This window comes from Sebastes umbrosus, chromosome 13, assembly GCF_015220745.1.
Source record: "Sebastes umbrosus isolate fSebUmb1 chromosome 13, fSebUmb1.pri, whole genome shotgun sequence".
Taxonomy (NCBI): domain Eukaryota; kingdom Metazoa; phylum Chordata; class Actinopteri; order Perciformes; family Sebastidae; genus Sebastes; species Sebastes umbrosus.
This window is the reverse complement of record NC_051281.1, coordinates 19328102-19343184: the sequence shown is the minus strand read 5'-3', so window position 1 is coordinate 19343184 and position 15083 is coordinate 19328102. Positions and strand designations below refer to the sequence as shown.

General features: G+C 45.8%; 1 protein-coding gene across 1 annotated transcript; it reads left to right on the top strand.

Annotated features, from left to right (window-relative positions):
• The first annotated feature begins 557 nt into the window (after positions 1-557).
• On the top strand, positions 558-14791 carry irs2b (insulin receptor substrate 2b). Its single transcript, XM_037789289.1, has 2 exons — positions 558-4349; positions 12301-14791. The coding sequence occupies exons 1-2, from the start codon at positions 980-982 to the stop codon at positions 12303-12305; spliced, it is 3375 nt and encodes a 1124-aa protein (XP_037645217.1). The 5' UTR covers positions 558-979; the 3' UTR covers positions 12306-14791.
• The last annotated feature ends 292 nt before the right edge of the window (positions 14792-15083 follow it).

The following is a 15083-nucleotide window of genomic DNA, read 5'->3' as shown; positions in this document are numbered from 1 at the left end:
TATATTTAATTTGGGATGTAAATAAATCTGGGATAATTTATATATTATATTATATTACCATTGTATGATATATGAGTTATTAGAGGAGAAGTGAGAAAGGGGTAGGGAAATATAAGTTTTACTTCTACCTACTCCTTTTCGGACACTATTACTCTTGTTTTGTTTGTTATTATTTTGTATCTGTTTTTATTGATTTTATGTTCGAAATAAAGTCTTTCATTCATTCAAAACTGTTTTACAGACTCAGGGTCCAGATAAAAGACAGTTCAAATAATAAAATACATACAAAACGCATAATAAAAAGAATATAAATGTGCTCCTTCTGTGAATACCAAAATATACTCAGGTTACTATTTATTCTATTATGTTTTTAATCCACCTCAACTCCCATGACGCAAAATGTGGGCTTCTTTTTTGGTCAGGAACATCTCGTTTGGTATATTTAGATTGACCAAAAAAAATCTCCACAGTAGTCAAATGTTGGATCACAGGACCAGAGCTGCTATAAATAAAGACTGACTATAGCTCAAATGAGTCGGAAGAGGGCAGAGTGATAGTAGGAGGGCTTTTTCCTTCTCTCTCTCGCTCTGTCTCTCTCTCTCTCTCTCTCCAGCATTCATCTCGTTTCCACCAATGAGCCCAATGAGCCGAGCGCACTGAACCGCCCACTCTGTCGGTGTGTGTATTTTTTTCTCCTCCTTTTCCGTCCTCTTTTTCTTTTTTCTTTTTTTTTTTTTTTTACACACACACACGAGAGCTGAATGTGTAGATCGTCACATGTTGTTTCACCCTCCTCTCCTCAGTCCGGACACTAGCAGCAGCAGCAGACATGTGTTATTTACCGCTCAGCTGTGGAAGAAGACGAACGCTCTGGGAATAAAAGAGGAGGATTAGAATAGAAAAAAAAGACGCGCGTCGTTTTTCTTCAGCAACAACTCAAAGGAAAAGGAAAAGCATTGTTGTCTTGATAGCAGCGAGAATGGCGAGTCCGCCAAACACCGGAGATCCGCCGCTACTACCCGGTAATACTACCAACAACACTATCAAGAAATGCGGCTATCTGAAGAAGCAGAAACACGGACACAAGCGCTTCTTCGTGTTGAAAGAGCCGAGCGAAGGTTTCGCTGCGCGGCTGGAGTACTACGAGAGCGAGAAGAAATGGAGAAACAAATCCACCGCGAAGAGAGTTATCCCTCTGGACTGCTGCCTCAATATCAACAAGAGAGCCGACGCGAAACACAAATATCTCATCGCTCTGTACACCAAGGATGAGTATTTCGCAGTGGCGGCTGAGAACGAGCCGGAGCAGGAGAGCTGGTACCGGCTGCTGACGGATCTCATGGCGGAGGGGAGAGTCTACGACGGATCCGCCTCCAGCTCTGCGTCCTCTCTGGTCGGCTTCGACGAGGCGAGCTACGGGGTGATAACGCCGGTGTCTCTTGTCTACAAGGAGGTCTGGCAGGTCAACCTGAAATCCAAAGGTTTGGGGCAAACCAGGAATCTAACCGGAGTGTACAGACTGTGTCTCTCCAGCCGGACGATCAGCTTCGTGAAGCTGAACTCAGAGGCTGCGTCGGTAACGTTACAGCTGATGAACATCCGGAGGTGCGGTCATTCAGACAGCTTCTTCTTCATCGAGGTGGGTCGATCCGCAACCACTGGTCCTGGGGAGTTCTGGATGCAGGCTGATGACTCCGTTGTGGCGCAAAACATCCACGAAACCATCCTGGAGGCGATGAAAGCCATGAAGGAGCTGTCGGAGTTCCGTCCTCGCAGCAAAAGCCAGTCGTCTGGTACCAATCCCATCTCTGTGCCCACAAGGAGGAACCTGCACAATCTGCCCCCAAGCCAGACAGGGCTTACCCGGAGGTCTCGCACCGACAGCATGGCTATGACCTCTCCTGTGAGCAAGTTCTCCTCCTGTCGAATACGCACAGCCAGTGAGGGTGATGGCACCATGGCTCGCCCCATGTCAGTGACTGGTAGCCCCCTCAGCCCAGGGGTCCACAGGACCCTCCTGACCAGATCTCACACCATTTCAATGCGCCCTTGTCGGACATTTGAGTCTTCTTCCCTCCAGCACAGTAAGTCCATGTCCATGCCCCTGTCTCCATCCCCACCCATCACCACCCCTAGCTCAGGGAGTATGTCATCCTGCCCAGACAGTGGTGCTCCTCGTCCCTCCAGCTGCAGTGCCTCCTTCTCCGGCTCCCCCAGCGATGCTGGTTTTATATCGTGTGAGGAGTATGGATCTAGCCCTGCGGATGCCCGGGACCTGAGGCTAGGGCTTACCCTCCGTAGCAACACTCCTGAGTCCCTCAAAGCGGACACTCCCCCGTCCCGGGATGGCAGTGAGCTCGAGGGCTACATGGTGATGGAGCGGCAGAACGGTTACCGGCGTTTACCGGAGCTGGACAAGGCTTATCGGAAGCGCACATACTCCCTCACTACCCCCCGCCAGCAGAGGGGTCCCCCACAAGTATCTTCAGCCTCCCTGGATGAGTACACTCTTATGAGGGCCTCGTATAGCAATGGAAGCCATTGTTTTCGTAGGTGTCACACTGCCTCCCCTAAAGGGATCTATCCGGAGGATTACAGGGATGTTCAGATCACCATTAGCGGTCTCAAAGGTGACAGCGGCTATATGCCCATGATGCCAGGTGTGGCATCCCAGACGCCAGGGTCCAAGCACGACCCCTACATGCCCATGAGCCCCATGTGTGTTTCTGCTCCAAAGCAGATCATCAACCCCCGTTCACACTCTACAACGGGGCTGGCCCCGCACACAGACTCCCCTGGGAGTGTTTCTCTGGAGGACAGCGGCTACATGCGGATGTGGTGCGGAACCAAGATGTCAGTAGACAGCACTGATGGAAAGCTCACCAATGGAGAGTACCTGAACATGTCTCCTGTTGACCCCCTGGTGTCTCTCACACCCCCAGAATACATCCTCAGTCCTCCGGGGGGAGATCCCCACCCCCTGCAGCTTCACAGACAGCCTTATTCTCACAGCTCTCTACCACGCTCCCTTAAAGGCCAGTTGCAGCGCAACGGGTCCACGGACAAAGACCAGTATGTGGTGATGAGTTTACAGAGACAGCGGATAGAAGAGGAGTCCAACTATTGTCCTGTCTCTCCAGGAAACTCTGTGGCCAGCAGCTCTCCTAGGGCCCCGAGCGTCCCTTCCTCTGCCCCATCTCCTCTCAGAGTGGCTCGGGTAGATGGAGGTCTGCTACACCGGAGTAGGGTATGTCGGCCCACCCGCCTGGCCCTGGAATCCCTCAGAACACTACCATGTATGAGCGAACACCCGCTTCCCTCAGAGCCACGCAGCCCTGGAGAGTACATCAACATAGACTATAGTAGGGCAACTCGCGACCTGCTGGCATCCTCATTGTCAGAGAGCTCTGAGACCTCTGTGAGTTTAAAGTGTGCAGAGAGGGGATCCCTGCCACTCTCAGACTATGCTAATGTTGACGTCAGCTCCACGGGTCACCTCGGCTCACACCAACCCGGGGGTTCCCCCCCTGCAGTGTGCCTAAACCACACGCCTGAAGTCTTGACTTGCCCTAGTCTGGTGAACGCCCAGCAGAACATGCAGGGAGGCGAGAAGGGAGAAGAGAAAAAAAGCATAGAGAAACCGGCCGAGGAGAGGGGGATGGTAGAGGAGTATCCCCTCCAACAGCAGGTGAGCCTGGTGTGTCAGCCTGCTCCAGTCAAGGATGACTACACTGAGATGACTTTCAGTCCTCCTGCCCCTCTACCTGCTCTCTGCACCACTGATGACACCCCCCTCCCCACCAGCCCCACTGCCTGTGTCCAGAGACTCAGCCTTGATAGCAGCATTGTAGATGGCGTGGCCCCTGCGCCAGTGGACTCTTTTCTCCTAGGGGGGCCTTCGTTATCTGTCACCCTCTTGGATCCACACATGGGGGCCAAAGTGATTCGGGCCGACCCTCAGGGGCGCCGGCGGCACAGTTCTGAGACCTTCTCCTCCACCACCACCGTGACACCAGTGTGCCCATCCTTTGCCCATGACACCAAACGGCACAGCTCTGCCTCTGTGGAGAATGTATCCCACGCCGTCTGCAGCTCTGAGGGCTCCGACGAGGACTACGGCAGCAACAGCCCCATGTGCAGGGAGATGTCAGCCGGTTATCAAAACGGACTCAACTACATTGCCTTAAACCTGATGGAGGGAAACCTCGGAGGATGCAGGTTAGGGGGCTGCGATGGACTCCTGAGGTTCAAGACGACCACCGCCTGTGGCTGCAAAGGGGGCATGAATGGTTTCAACACGAGCCCCTACGCCAGCATGGGATTCAAGGAGACTGCTGCTGCTGTGAAAGGTGAGTGTTTTCATATTCTGCCACACACACTCATTCATTCAGTAGGCTTTCATTCATGAAGGGAGTGGTGTCACGGCTTGGGAGTAGGATAGAGATCCGCCTCAGGGCTACTGTATACTCTGCAGAGATAGGCCACTCTTTGCTAAGCAGCACTTCTGGGTTCATTTGCATTCCAAAGTTGAGAATACTAATTATATTTTAAAGGACATGCTGTAAACAAACCGCTTCATTTCTGTGTCTACAGTTTGTCCCGTGTGACTATGGATTTAACCCACTGACTAGTTAAAAACCAACATACAGTGTTTGTTATTTGTCTGGATATCTAGGCTATAGGTTACACACGTTTCACATTACTACTACCTTGTAGTTTCTCTGCTGTTCAAATTAGAAGTAAAGCCACTGACCAATAACAAATAACAACCTATAGTGTTATGTAATGAAATGTCAGTCTGTTTTACATTGACAGTGGTTACATACCAACACATACTGTGTGTTAGAGCAGCAGTCTGCAGTTAGGCTTTGGGAGTAAAGTTGTTTTGAACATTGCTGTTGGGTGTAGGCTGCAATGTTTAGATAGGATTAGTCACCTACTCGTCACACCCATGACACATCGACAAATCGCAAGGCTGTTCGATGCCGAGGAGTGAGGAGGGCTGTTTACTCGGTCTCAGATCTGCTTCAGACTGCATAGAGATATTAGAGCAGACACACCGGGAAACCAGGCTGTTTCCTTCCAAATAAAAGTATAGAAATAAAAAGGTAAAATCAGTGAACTGGCAAAAGTGCATCCACATTTTTTGGAGCATGTTTCCCTTTGCACTCCTCTCCTCAAAGGGAAAACAGCAACTGAATTTCAATTCAGGATTCACTTGATTTAAATCATTTGAATTTGCAAGCATTTTATTTTGAAAGCTATGGCCGGACTTGTTATGTTCTGTTGTGGCTTGCTTGATGCTGCTGTTGTGTGTTTGTGTGAATGGTCTCCACTCAGTGACGCAGTTTTATTCCACGTCAGTATTTTCAAAAAACATCCAGTCTGATCCAGTGACGCATGCAGCACTGCACATGATGCACACATGGAAGTAGCTGGGACAGGACAAAAAAAAACACATCTTTATTTCCCATTTTACAATAGTGTTTTGTAGCTGTTATAAAGCTGGTATGTGTGTGAGTAAGGCATGAAATCCTTATGACTAAGTGTCTCTGTGGGAAGGAACAAGTTGCCATCATAATATTACCTTTCACCTCATTTTGTTCACCGTTGCATCAGCGGCTTTTCATGCATCTCTAAATGGCAGGGATTATTTACAGGGATAGATGACCTCGCAGGGGCATGTCAGAAGTTGCTGTTGTTTGACAAAGAAAGTACACAGTGTCGGGGATCATCGTGAGTCAGGAGGCAGTGTTCCTGATGGTGAAATACAAGAGTTTAATTGCTGTTTGTGGTTTCACAACCAAGTTGTCTCTCTTTGTCTCCGTCTCTGCCCGCTCTCATGCTGCGAGCGCAGCCAGCGTGGGGCTTGGTGCAAGTCATCGGGTTCCCCAGAAAAACAAGTGAGTCAGTTGTTTATCAATTATCAGGTACTGGGTTTCAGGACTGGAATGCGGGCAGTGTGCAAAGGTTGCTGGGAGAGGTGAATGCTCACTTGTTTTTCTAACCTGGTGGGATGGACTCAGAGGGAGGGTTGGAGGATTCTTTTTACTGTGAGCAACTTCACAAACACGCTAATGAAACAGTTCGACACAGGACGGGGCACTTTATGTTTTGTGTGAACTAGGGGTGTAAGAAAATATCGCTACACATGAGTATCTCGAAACTGTATCGATTCTCAAGCGCTGTATCGATTTTTAAAGGTCCTATATTAAGCTAATTTTCAGGTTCATACTTGTACTTATACTTGTAGTTTATGTTTCTACTAGAACATGTTACCATGCTGTAATGTTCTACAAAACCTTTTATTTTCCTCATTTTGTCTGAATATTCCTGTATTTACCCTCCGTCTGAAACGCTCCGTTTTAGCACATTTCAATAGAATGGCAATGGAATTGCATTGTGAGGCAACAGCTTGGGTCCCTGTTTACTTCCTGTCAGTTGATGTCATTCACATACACTGCAACTGGAAATAAACTGGGACACATTTAGAATGTTTACGTTTAAAACTGTGTCAAGGGTCTAAATATTGTATATTTGTGACATCACAAAGTTACAGGAATCCTGGATTTAGTGTTTCCATACTTTCACAGTAGTCATATAGCACTTAAACCTGCTATATGATAAAAAAAGACAAGAAAATCTCACTTTTACAATATTGGACCTTCAATTAACCGTTTAAAAATCTGTCTGCCCACCAGATGACCCGGCCGCTATTCTGTCTTTCGGAGGTTGTAGCGGGCTCAGTTTTAAAGCTAGAGTGAAGATACTGGCATCATATGAAACTATATAACCTAAAGAATCCATTGGTGTCATCATGATACGTATCGTATCGCCAGATTCTGGCCAATACTCAGCCCCTAGTATGAACCCATATGACTTTTACTATGTACACGCACATACTTGTGAACCTCCCGCTTATTGTCCAATCATTGTGTCCTGGTACTTTTGTGTTTCAGAGGACAGGGCCCAAATATTGAATTTTTGTAACCACAGTAGAAACGTTTGTCCAAGGTCACGAGAGCAGGGGGGAGAAAAGAGGGAGATGGAGGAACAATGGTGAAGGATGGACGACTTGTTTTGTTTTTCATGTACAACAAAATAGACAATTGAGTTGCTGGGAGAGGGAGAGAGAGAGAGAGAGTGAGTGAGGGGGGAGGAATGGAGGAGTAACAAGGAAAGGAAGAAAAGAATCTTAGAAAGAGATAGAGATCAGTGTCATTCCGGTAAGAGTTGGCCTTTTTCTACTGTATCGTGGTTACATAAGCCCTTCCTAACAAACAAACATCCTTGTACATAATAGTGAACGACTTGGCTCTCTGATCAGGGATGTGACCAGCGTGGCAAGTCATTCATACTCTTATCAAAACACAAAAACTCCTCTGTTGCTTGTGTGTGAGAGGAAAAGGAAGGCATGACTGTTTACTACAAGATGACAGGCTTTACCACATTCTCCTGTTATCACTGAGTGAACTAGTTTGCATTCCGCACGGTACATCAATTTGAAACGGGCAGATCAGGAAATCAAATCACCTGTCCTCATTTGACATCTGGAGTTACTGGGGAGGAGACGGAGACGGAGGGGCCTCCATATACAGACCCTGCCTGTCTGTATATGGAGGTTTTCATGTGAGGAATCCGTTAGTCCAGTGAGAGGCTACACTGTTGTTGTTTGGGTTTTGGCCCTGACATGACGTGCAGGGAGAGGGGAGGCGATGGGCCAGAGGAGAGGGCTGTTTAGCTTTCAGTGCACGCCTTCTGGCCCTGTCGACAATGTCAGTTTCTTGACCTTTGAACCAGCTCTGTGTGTGTGAGAGACTCTGAGTGGGGGGAGGGATATATTGCCATAGGGACATTTCCAGAAATCCACACACCTCCATCACTGTGGCGAAAACAAACCCTGGAGGTGTGTGCACGCTACTATTTTTACAACTTCTTACTCCCATTCTTTGGCTGACCTAATCTTACCTCGCCTTTTAGAGTAAATGTCTCTCGCCACATCTCTTTTCTTCCTTAAAGCTGCTTTATACCCGTCACCTCCTTTTCCCACTTCTGTCCTCGTCTATCTAATGTTTCTCTGTCTGGCTAAAAGCACGGGTGCAGACAGGGGAGAAGAGTGACTCACACTCTCCATGCCTTTTCATTTGTGGGCTCAGACTGCCCCACCACCACCGAAACACACTCATTCTCACTTCTGCCTGTGTGTCTTCCTCTCCTGTGTGCGTACATATACTACATGCAGCCATCAGCAGATGGTGGAGGGGTGGGGGGGTCAGGGGTTTTGCACCTGCCCTGCCAAGCAGTGCTCACTGGTTATCTGGCCCTTCAGAGGAGAGTGACAATACGCTAATGACTGGCCGCCATCTGCCGCAACAACAACAGGGAGAAGGTGGGGGGTGTGGCGAGGCAGTTTCAAGAAGCCATACACCAACCCAAAACCCTCCCCCCTCCTCCTCCTCCTCCTCTTCCTCCTCTCCTCCCCCGTTTCTCCCCCGCTTCTCTCCAGGCATTGGTTTCTGTTTTTCAGAAATCATGTGACTACACACACACACACACACACACACACCTTCTCCACACCGGTGCGTTTGAGCCTTGTGTTTTTCCTGTTGTTATCTGACCTCAGTGGACTGTCTCTGATTGGCTTTTCACACCAGAGGCCATAGAGGATTGTCTAACGATGCATTAAACAATTAGCTAATCATATCTGATCAGAGCCACTAACAAGACTCTCACTCCTCTTTCTGCTCGGTTTAACTCACACCGCCGACAACAATAACACACAACTAATAGCCAACTGGTTTGGAGGCTTGATTTGAAACTTCTACAGCTGAAACGATTAATGGATTAGCCCATTGACATAGAATTAACCGGCAGCTATTTTGAAAACAGATTTATCGTTTCATTCGCGAAAATTCCAAACTTTCTCCACCTTGACGAATTTGAGGATATGTTGCTTGTTGTTGGCTTATATTATTGAATTGTTTTGGACTGTTGACAGTTGAAAATGTCATTTTAGGTTCTGGTTTGGCCTTTTGCAGAGAAAATGATTAGTCGAATAATGGAGAAAATAATCGTCAGATTAATTGAAAATAAAAAAAATGTTGACGTCTGAGAATCAAGAGCTGGCTGCTAAACAATAACCTTTTAAATGCAAGAGGGAACTGAATTAATACGCACATATCCCGATATACAGTACATATGCTTGTACATAATAGGTTATATTTGTGTAGCCTATTTCAAGCCTAGAACATTTAACTCCGCCAACAATGCCTCAACTCGATTATTTGATTACACATGCTTTATTTTGAGGAACATACAGTCTTTGTCCTCACCTGTCCGGTACACCCCTCCCCTACAGGCACACACACACACGCACACAAACACACAAACACACACACAGCGCTCCTGGCCGTCTGATACATAACTCTTTGAGTAAAGTAGGGCGGGATGTTCCAGCGCTAGATAAAAAAAAAAAATCAACCTACCGTATCCTCAATTTAGCTTGGAGGTAAGAAGGATTACATTCACTTCAGGATTAGACATTGTTGAGTAGCTTGTTTTGTCTAGAGGATGAGGAAGAGATAGTGTGTGTGACATGCTATATAGTACTCACACACAACAGTCTACTGGCTTCTGGCTGATTTAGAAGTTTTTCATTCATAAATAGTCCAGCACATCATAAGAAGATTCTCTATCTCTCTGGACTTTGATACGGTATTAATGCTTATCCACAGAGGTGTATGGAGCAGAGGATTAACTCTCAGCTGTGAGGATTTGCTGCTTTTCTTGGTCATGTGTGATAGTAAATTGAAAATCTTTTGGTTTTACACTGTTGGTCAGACTAAACGAAACATTTTAATTCACCATTTTTGGCTCTGGGAAAACTGGCTTCTTTCACAATTTCTGACATTTTATAGGATAAATGTTTAATCCAGAAAAAATAATCAGTTGTCAGTTGCAACCCTTTCATTCTTTAGTAGTTTTAGTTTTTTATTGAAAAGCCACACAATCATCGCAAAAAGATATAAAAACTAGATATGGTCGAAGAAAATGATTCCATGCGTTATCTGGAATAAATGTAACAATGAGTCAGCAGTGTCAACAGTGGTTGTTGTTTTTGTTTTGTTGGTCAAACCGAGGTGTCGGAGGTCAGAGGTGAAGAGTCAGTCAGTCAGTGTTTGTTTGGTGGAGCACTGCTGTAGATCAGGGAGGAGCCGGCAGGGCAGGAATGTAAACAGAGCACATCTGAGCCTGCTGCTGATGTGGAGGAAGAAACCTGCCCCCGACTTCACTTTTGTTGTTTGCAGAAGCTCATTTTTAGCGTACCTAACAGTTGATGATCCTCTTCCCTAGAAGCTCATTCATTTAGCTCGGCAGCAGCACAGAGCGGGCGATGCATCAACAGACACGGGGACATGTTTACTCTGCTTCTGAAGCACCGGAGAGGACGCTGCTAATACATGCCTGTGTGTGTATGTCCTAGTCCTGAATGGAGCACGGCTAAATTTAGCCTGTGAGAACTAAATAAATAATGAACAGAGCTTGAATGTGTGTGTTGGTTGGGAAAGGGGGCACAGACGTGGGACGTCGGGAGGGGTGGAGGGGTGTGTATGTGCTCGAAAAAGAGGAGGGGTAGGAGCCATCGGGTTCATTTCCCCCGCTGGACCACTGTTCCCTTCTCTCAATCCCCCCCCCCTCCAAATGGCCCTCCCCACCCACACTTTTCTCCAATCAGCATGTGTTTGAATAGCAGCGTGTGTCCCCATACGCCACACTGTCCTATTGCACTCATACAATAATAATGTTTTTCAGTGCTTATGACTACACCTGGTTGCTAATCTGAGCCGTTAGTGATTCACTTCTCCTTCCCGGCAGATCTCAGTCATTCTCACCCAAGTGTCTGCCTCTACAGGCTGCTGCCTGGCCCAGCCCCTCCACACACACACACACAGATTGTTATGGACCGTCGGTCCCATGACCTCACTGCATTCCCGTTCCTCTCTGTCAGGTTGATTCTGTTACTGTGGTTTTTCCACCACTTCCAACCCCTGTGTTTCTATTTTCTTCTGTCTCTGACACCCGTGGCAATGGGGAGGTAGAGCTTAAGCCAGCACAGGTGGCCTCAGGAGGGAAATCAATTATTTGATCTTTCAAATTAACTCCACATTTTTGCATTTTTCCGACATCCGTGACAATCTGTGGAAAATTGCATCAGCCTAGTGTTGTTTCTCCTCTGTGATGTTTTGGTCATCAATATGTTGTTGTGTCAAGCTTTAGGTTTGACATGAACCTCTGATTTTCCTTTACACCGTGGACGTATAGGCCGAAGACAGAGAACAGGCGTGTATGTGTGTGTGTTTATGGTGGGAGTAGTTGAGGAGGGGGTAATAGTGAATGAACGGTTTGTTTTAGAGAGTGACGATCACATCCAGCTTTGTGAAAACAGCTCTTGTTCGTGGCTGGGGAAGAGGGAGAGGAGACGGCGAGTGAGGGAAGAAATGCAGCCGCGTAGAGGGGCTTTGTGTGTGTTTGTGTGTGTGTGTGCTTGTGTGTGTGTCAGCCAAGACTTCCGCTCCCATTTGATAGCTCTGCATGCAAATGAAACCTCACAAACAAGTACACCGGGGCAAGGGTCGGCACAGCTTTCCACTGGGAGAAAAGTGACACTCTGAAGAGCTGAGGGTTTTATAGTATGTGAAAATACACAGTTGTAGTGTGTGTGTGTGTGTGTGTGTGTGTGTGTGTGTGTGTGTGTGTGTGTGTGTGTGTGTGTGTGTGTGTGTGTGTGTGTGTGTGTGTGTGTGTGTGTGTGTGTGTGTGTGTGTGTGTGGGGGGGAGTGAACCTGGCATTTTTTTTTTGTTTATTTGACTTCAGTAGGTATGCAATCAGGAATACCTGGGTGTGTGTTTGTCGGCGTCTCGGAGTGTTGTTGCTGTCTCTTTTTGCCGTCATTGGAGACTGCCCTGTGTCAGCTGCACAGTGCTAAATGCCACTCTGTTTTTCCCTTGCCGTGAAAACACCTGCCACTTCAGTGACTACCAGCTGAGGAATACGCACACGCACACACACAAACACACACACACACAAAGGCAGGCCACTCGAAGAGCACTTTTTCCTTACTTGGTAACAGCCTGGGGGTATCCGTTTGAACTCCATGTCGTCCTCTATTGCTCCATCCAGTGTAATAAATCATATATACTTTATGTAAACACACTCTTAAATCAAGTTTCTGAAGGGAGTATTGACCAACTTCATGTCTGTATATCACATGACACGTTTTTTTCTTCTTCTTCTTTCAGAATGAAGGCTGATGGGTCACCCCCCCCTCTCTCCTCCCTCCTTCTCCTGTGAACGTCGGATTTCACTGCAGCCAAGTGACGAGGTCGCCACAGCGACAGCTGGACCATGCGCTGCAGTCGATGTCCTTTGACCTCTTTGCCGCCTTCGAGGGTCACGGGGACGGCCATCGCCATGGCAACACGGACACTTGACCCTTGCCCCAAATCTTCCCTCCGCTTTTCTCGGCACCAAAACATTCAGGCGCCATCGCTGCTGCTGCTGCTGTACTAGATTACTTAAAGAAATAACAAGAATTTTAAACGGACTATTAACTCTAACTATAGCTAGGTAACTATTTATCTCTGTGCATAGGCCTGCAAAATTATTCTGCAGTGTATTGTTATTTTGCTTTTTATTATTATTATTATTATTGCCATTCATACACTTTCAACTGGTCTTCTTATCTGCCAGATACTCTCACCTGAAAACCTGTGAACCAAACCTGGAGAGCATAGTGTGCACACACACACACATACACGCAAAAAAAACCTTTCATGCATACAGATTACATATATTTATTTATTTATTTATCATGTATGTATGCATTTAATGAAATGTGTGTGTGTGTGAATTTGTATACAGATTGTACTGCAAAAAGAGGTGGCATTTATGAACATATTTAAAAATCAAAGTTAACATTTTGCTCAAAAACGAAAAAACCCTACCTCAGCAAAACCAGGTTGGTACCAATTCACACAGTAGAAATATATATATATAAGATATTTATTTTCCGAGGTGAATGTTTTTTAAAAATCACCAATCCAAAGCCTTACTCTAGCCGTCAGCCCCCCCCCGTCTGATGGACCTTTTTTTTTAAGTTTGGACCTATAAACGCGCAGTATATCAAAGATTAAACCCCTCATCTTCTAGACTGAATGTTCATCATGAGAGACAGCCTCTCTGAGATTAAGTTCCTTTTCTCCCCACCTTACATTTATGACAAGATTATGTATTAAAGATCCAGAGTAATATATTTATGAATATGCCTGAGATAGAGGATTCATACACTAACAGAATACCCAGAGGACTTTAGAGGAATGCCTGATCATTGCATTGCATAACATATGCATGCAGGTTTCACGCATCCAAACATTGCAGCATGAACCGGGTCCAACTGGACCTGACCACCAGATCTGTGGCCTGTCTGAGCACCAAGTCTCAGCACCTTTTATACACTTTATCTACTCAGCCACTGTTCACCTGTGATAACCTGCAGGAAGTTATGACCTGTCAGGAAAAGGGACGGGGACATGAATGTTTGAAGTTATTTATACAAAGTAACTGGACAGCTCAGAATCTTACATTTTCTCACCCGATTGCCTCATTGCGGAGCTCCGTCGCACCGCACGGTTAGCCGACGGTTGGCCGACGGTTGCAGGCAGTGCTGGGCAATGTGGCAAAATGCATGACACAGTCTGACTGGCTGTTCAATGAGCCGCTCGATAGCTCCACTTTGAGCTGAGAGGAGAGCCAGGCGGGACGCGACGCCGGAGCCTAATGCATGGTCTTGCACTTACAAACTTTCTAGATTGTAACACAAGACACATTGAATGTAGTACATGCTGTGTTCCGAGCTCGGGAACACACACAACCCGACAAACACCCCCGGCAACTGCAACAACAACATGCGGAGGTACTGAATCGAAACTATGACGCAGATACAAACCTCTCTTTATTTATCTGAATTCACTGGTACTTTACCGTTGCCTATATACTGTAAATAGTGCGGCGTTACAGAGAATTACATTTAAGCAAACGCTGAGAAACTTTGAGAGATGTTAAGTTAAATAACTTATGTTGTTTGTACTGTACATAGTTTGTGTTTGAGTGAACTTTCTGATACGACAAACGCACTAATTAAGTTATATGCTAACCAGAATGGTTTGGCTTTGATTTCTTTTTTAACTGTCATGGGATAGTCTTGTGAAATGGATGCCACTATGAGGACATTTTCTAATGCTGTAATTCTGAGAAAAAAAAAAAAAAGATTTTAAGAGAAATCATTAATACTTGACATGATTAATTCTTGTAGGTACAACACAAATGGCATATATGCAATATTTACACTTTTGAAAAAATTAGTTTACAAAGACGTACCAAATGTATAAATACTGTTAATAATGTTTGTTAAACCTTAAAATCAGATTTTTTGCTGTTTGTACATTTTTTTCTCCTCCAAATTTGAAATGAAAACTTTTTTTTGTGTTTTGCTAATCGAGCCTCTTGGTGTTTTGAGCAGTGTTTTGCATTCGGATAATGTTTCAAGTTTTTATTCAGCATCTAAAAGGTTACGATATGGGCTTATCCTTGCTGTGTCTTTCATTGTAAATATTTCACATCTTGCATATTGTGATGCTACTAAGAGATGATAATTTAAACTTAGTTCATTGCTTTAGATTGTATTGATTCTTTATAGACACATGCAATAAAAATGATGTTATTTAAGAAAGCCATTCGCCTCTCTTATTTCAATTATCCTCCCTCTCTCTCTCTCTCTCTCTCTCTCTCTCTCTCCTCCCCGTCACATCACAAACAAGCACTGGCTTTTCATCTTTTCATTTGAATAGGCACTCGCCAGAGCAGATGTTTCAATTCAGTTTCCTGCCTCTTTCATTAAGAAAACCCTCATTAGGAAAGAGAGGACATATCTTGATTCTCTTTCATTCCCCATGTCCCTCCTTGTTTTTAAAGCCTTGCTCCCTATTGAGAAAGAGTGCATTAAGAATTGGGTGTAGGCCTAACC

Excerpts from the sequence above, each read along its gene's own strand:
- irs2b (XM_037789289.1), top strand. The coding sequence starts at position 980 with ATGGCGAGTCCGCCAAACACCGGAGATCCGCCGCTACTACCCGGTAAT.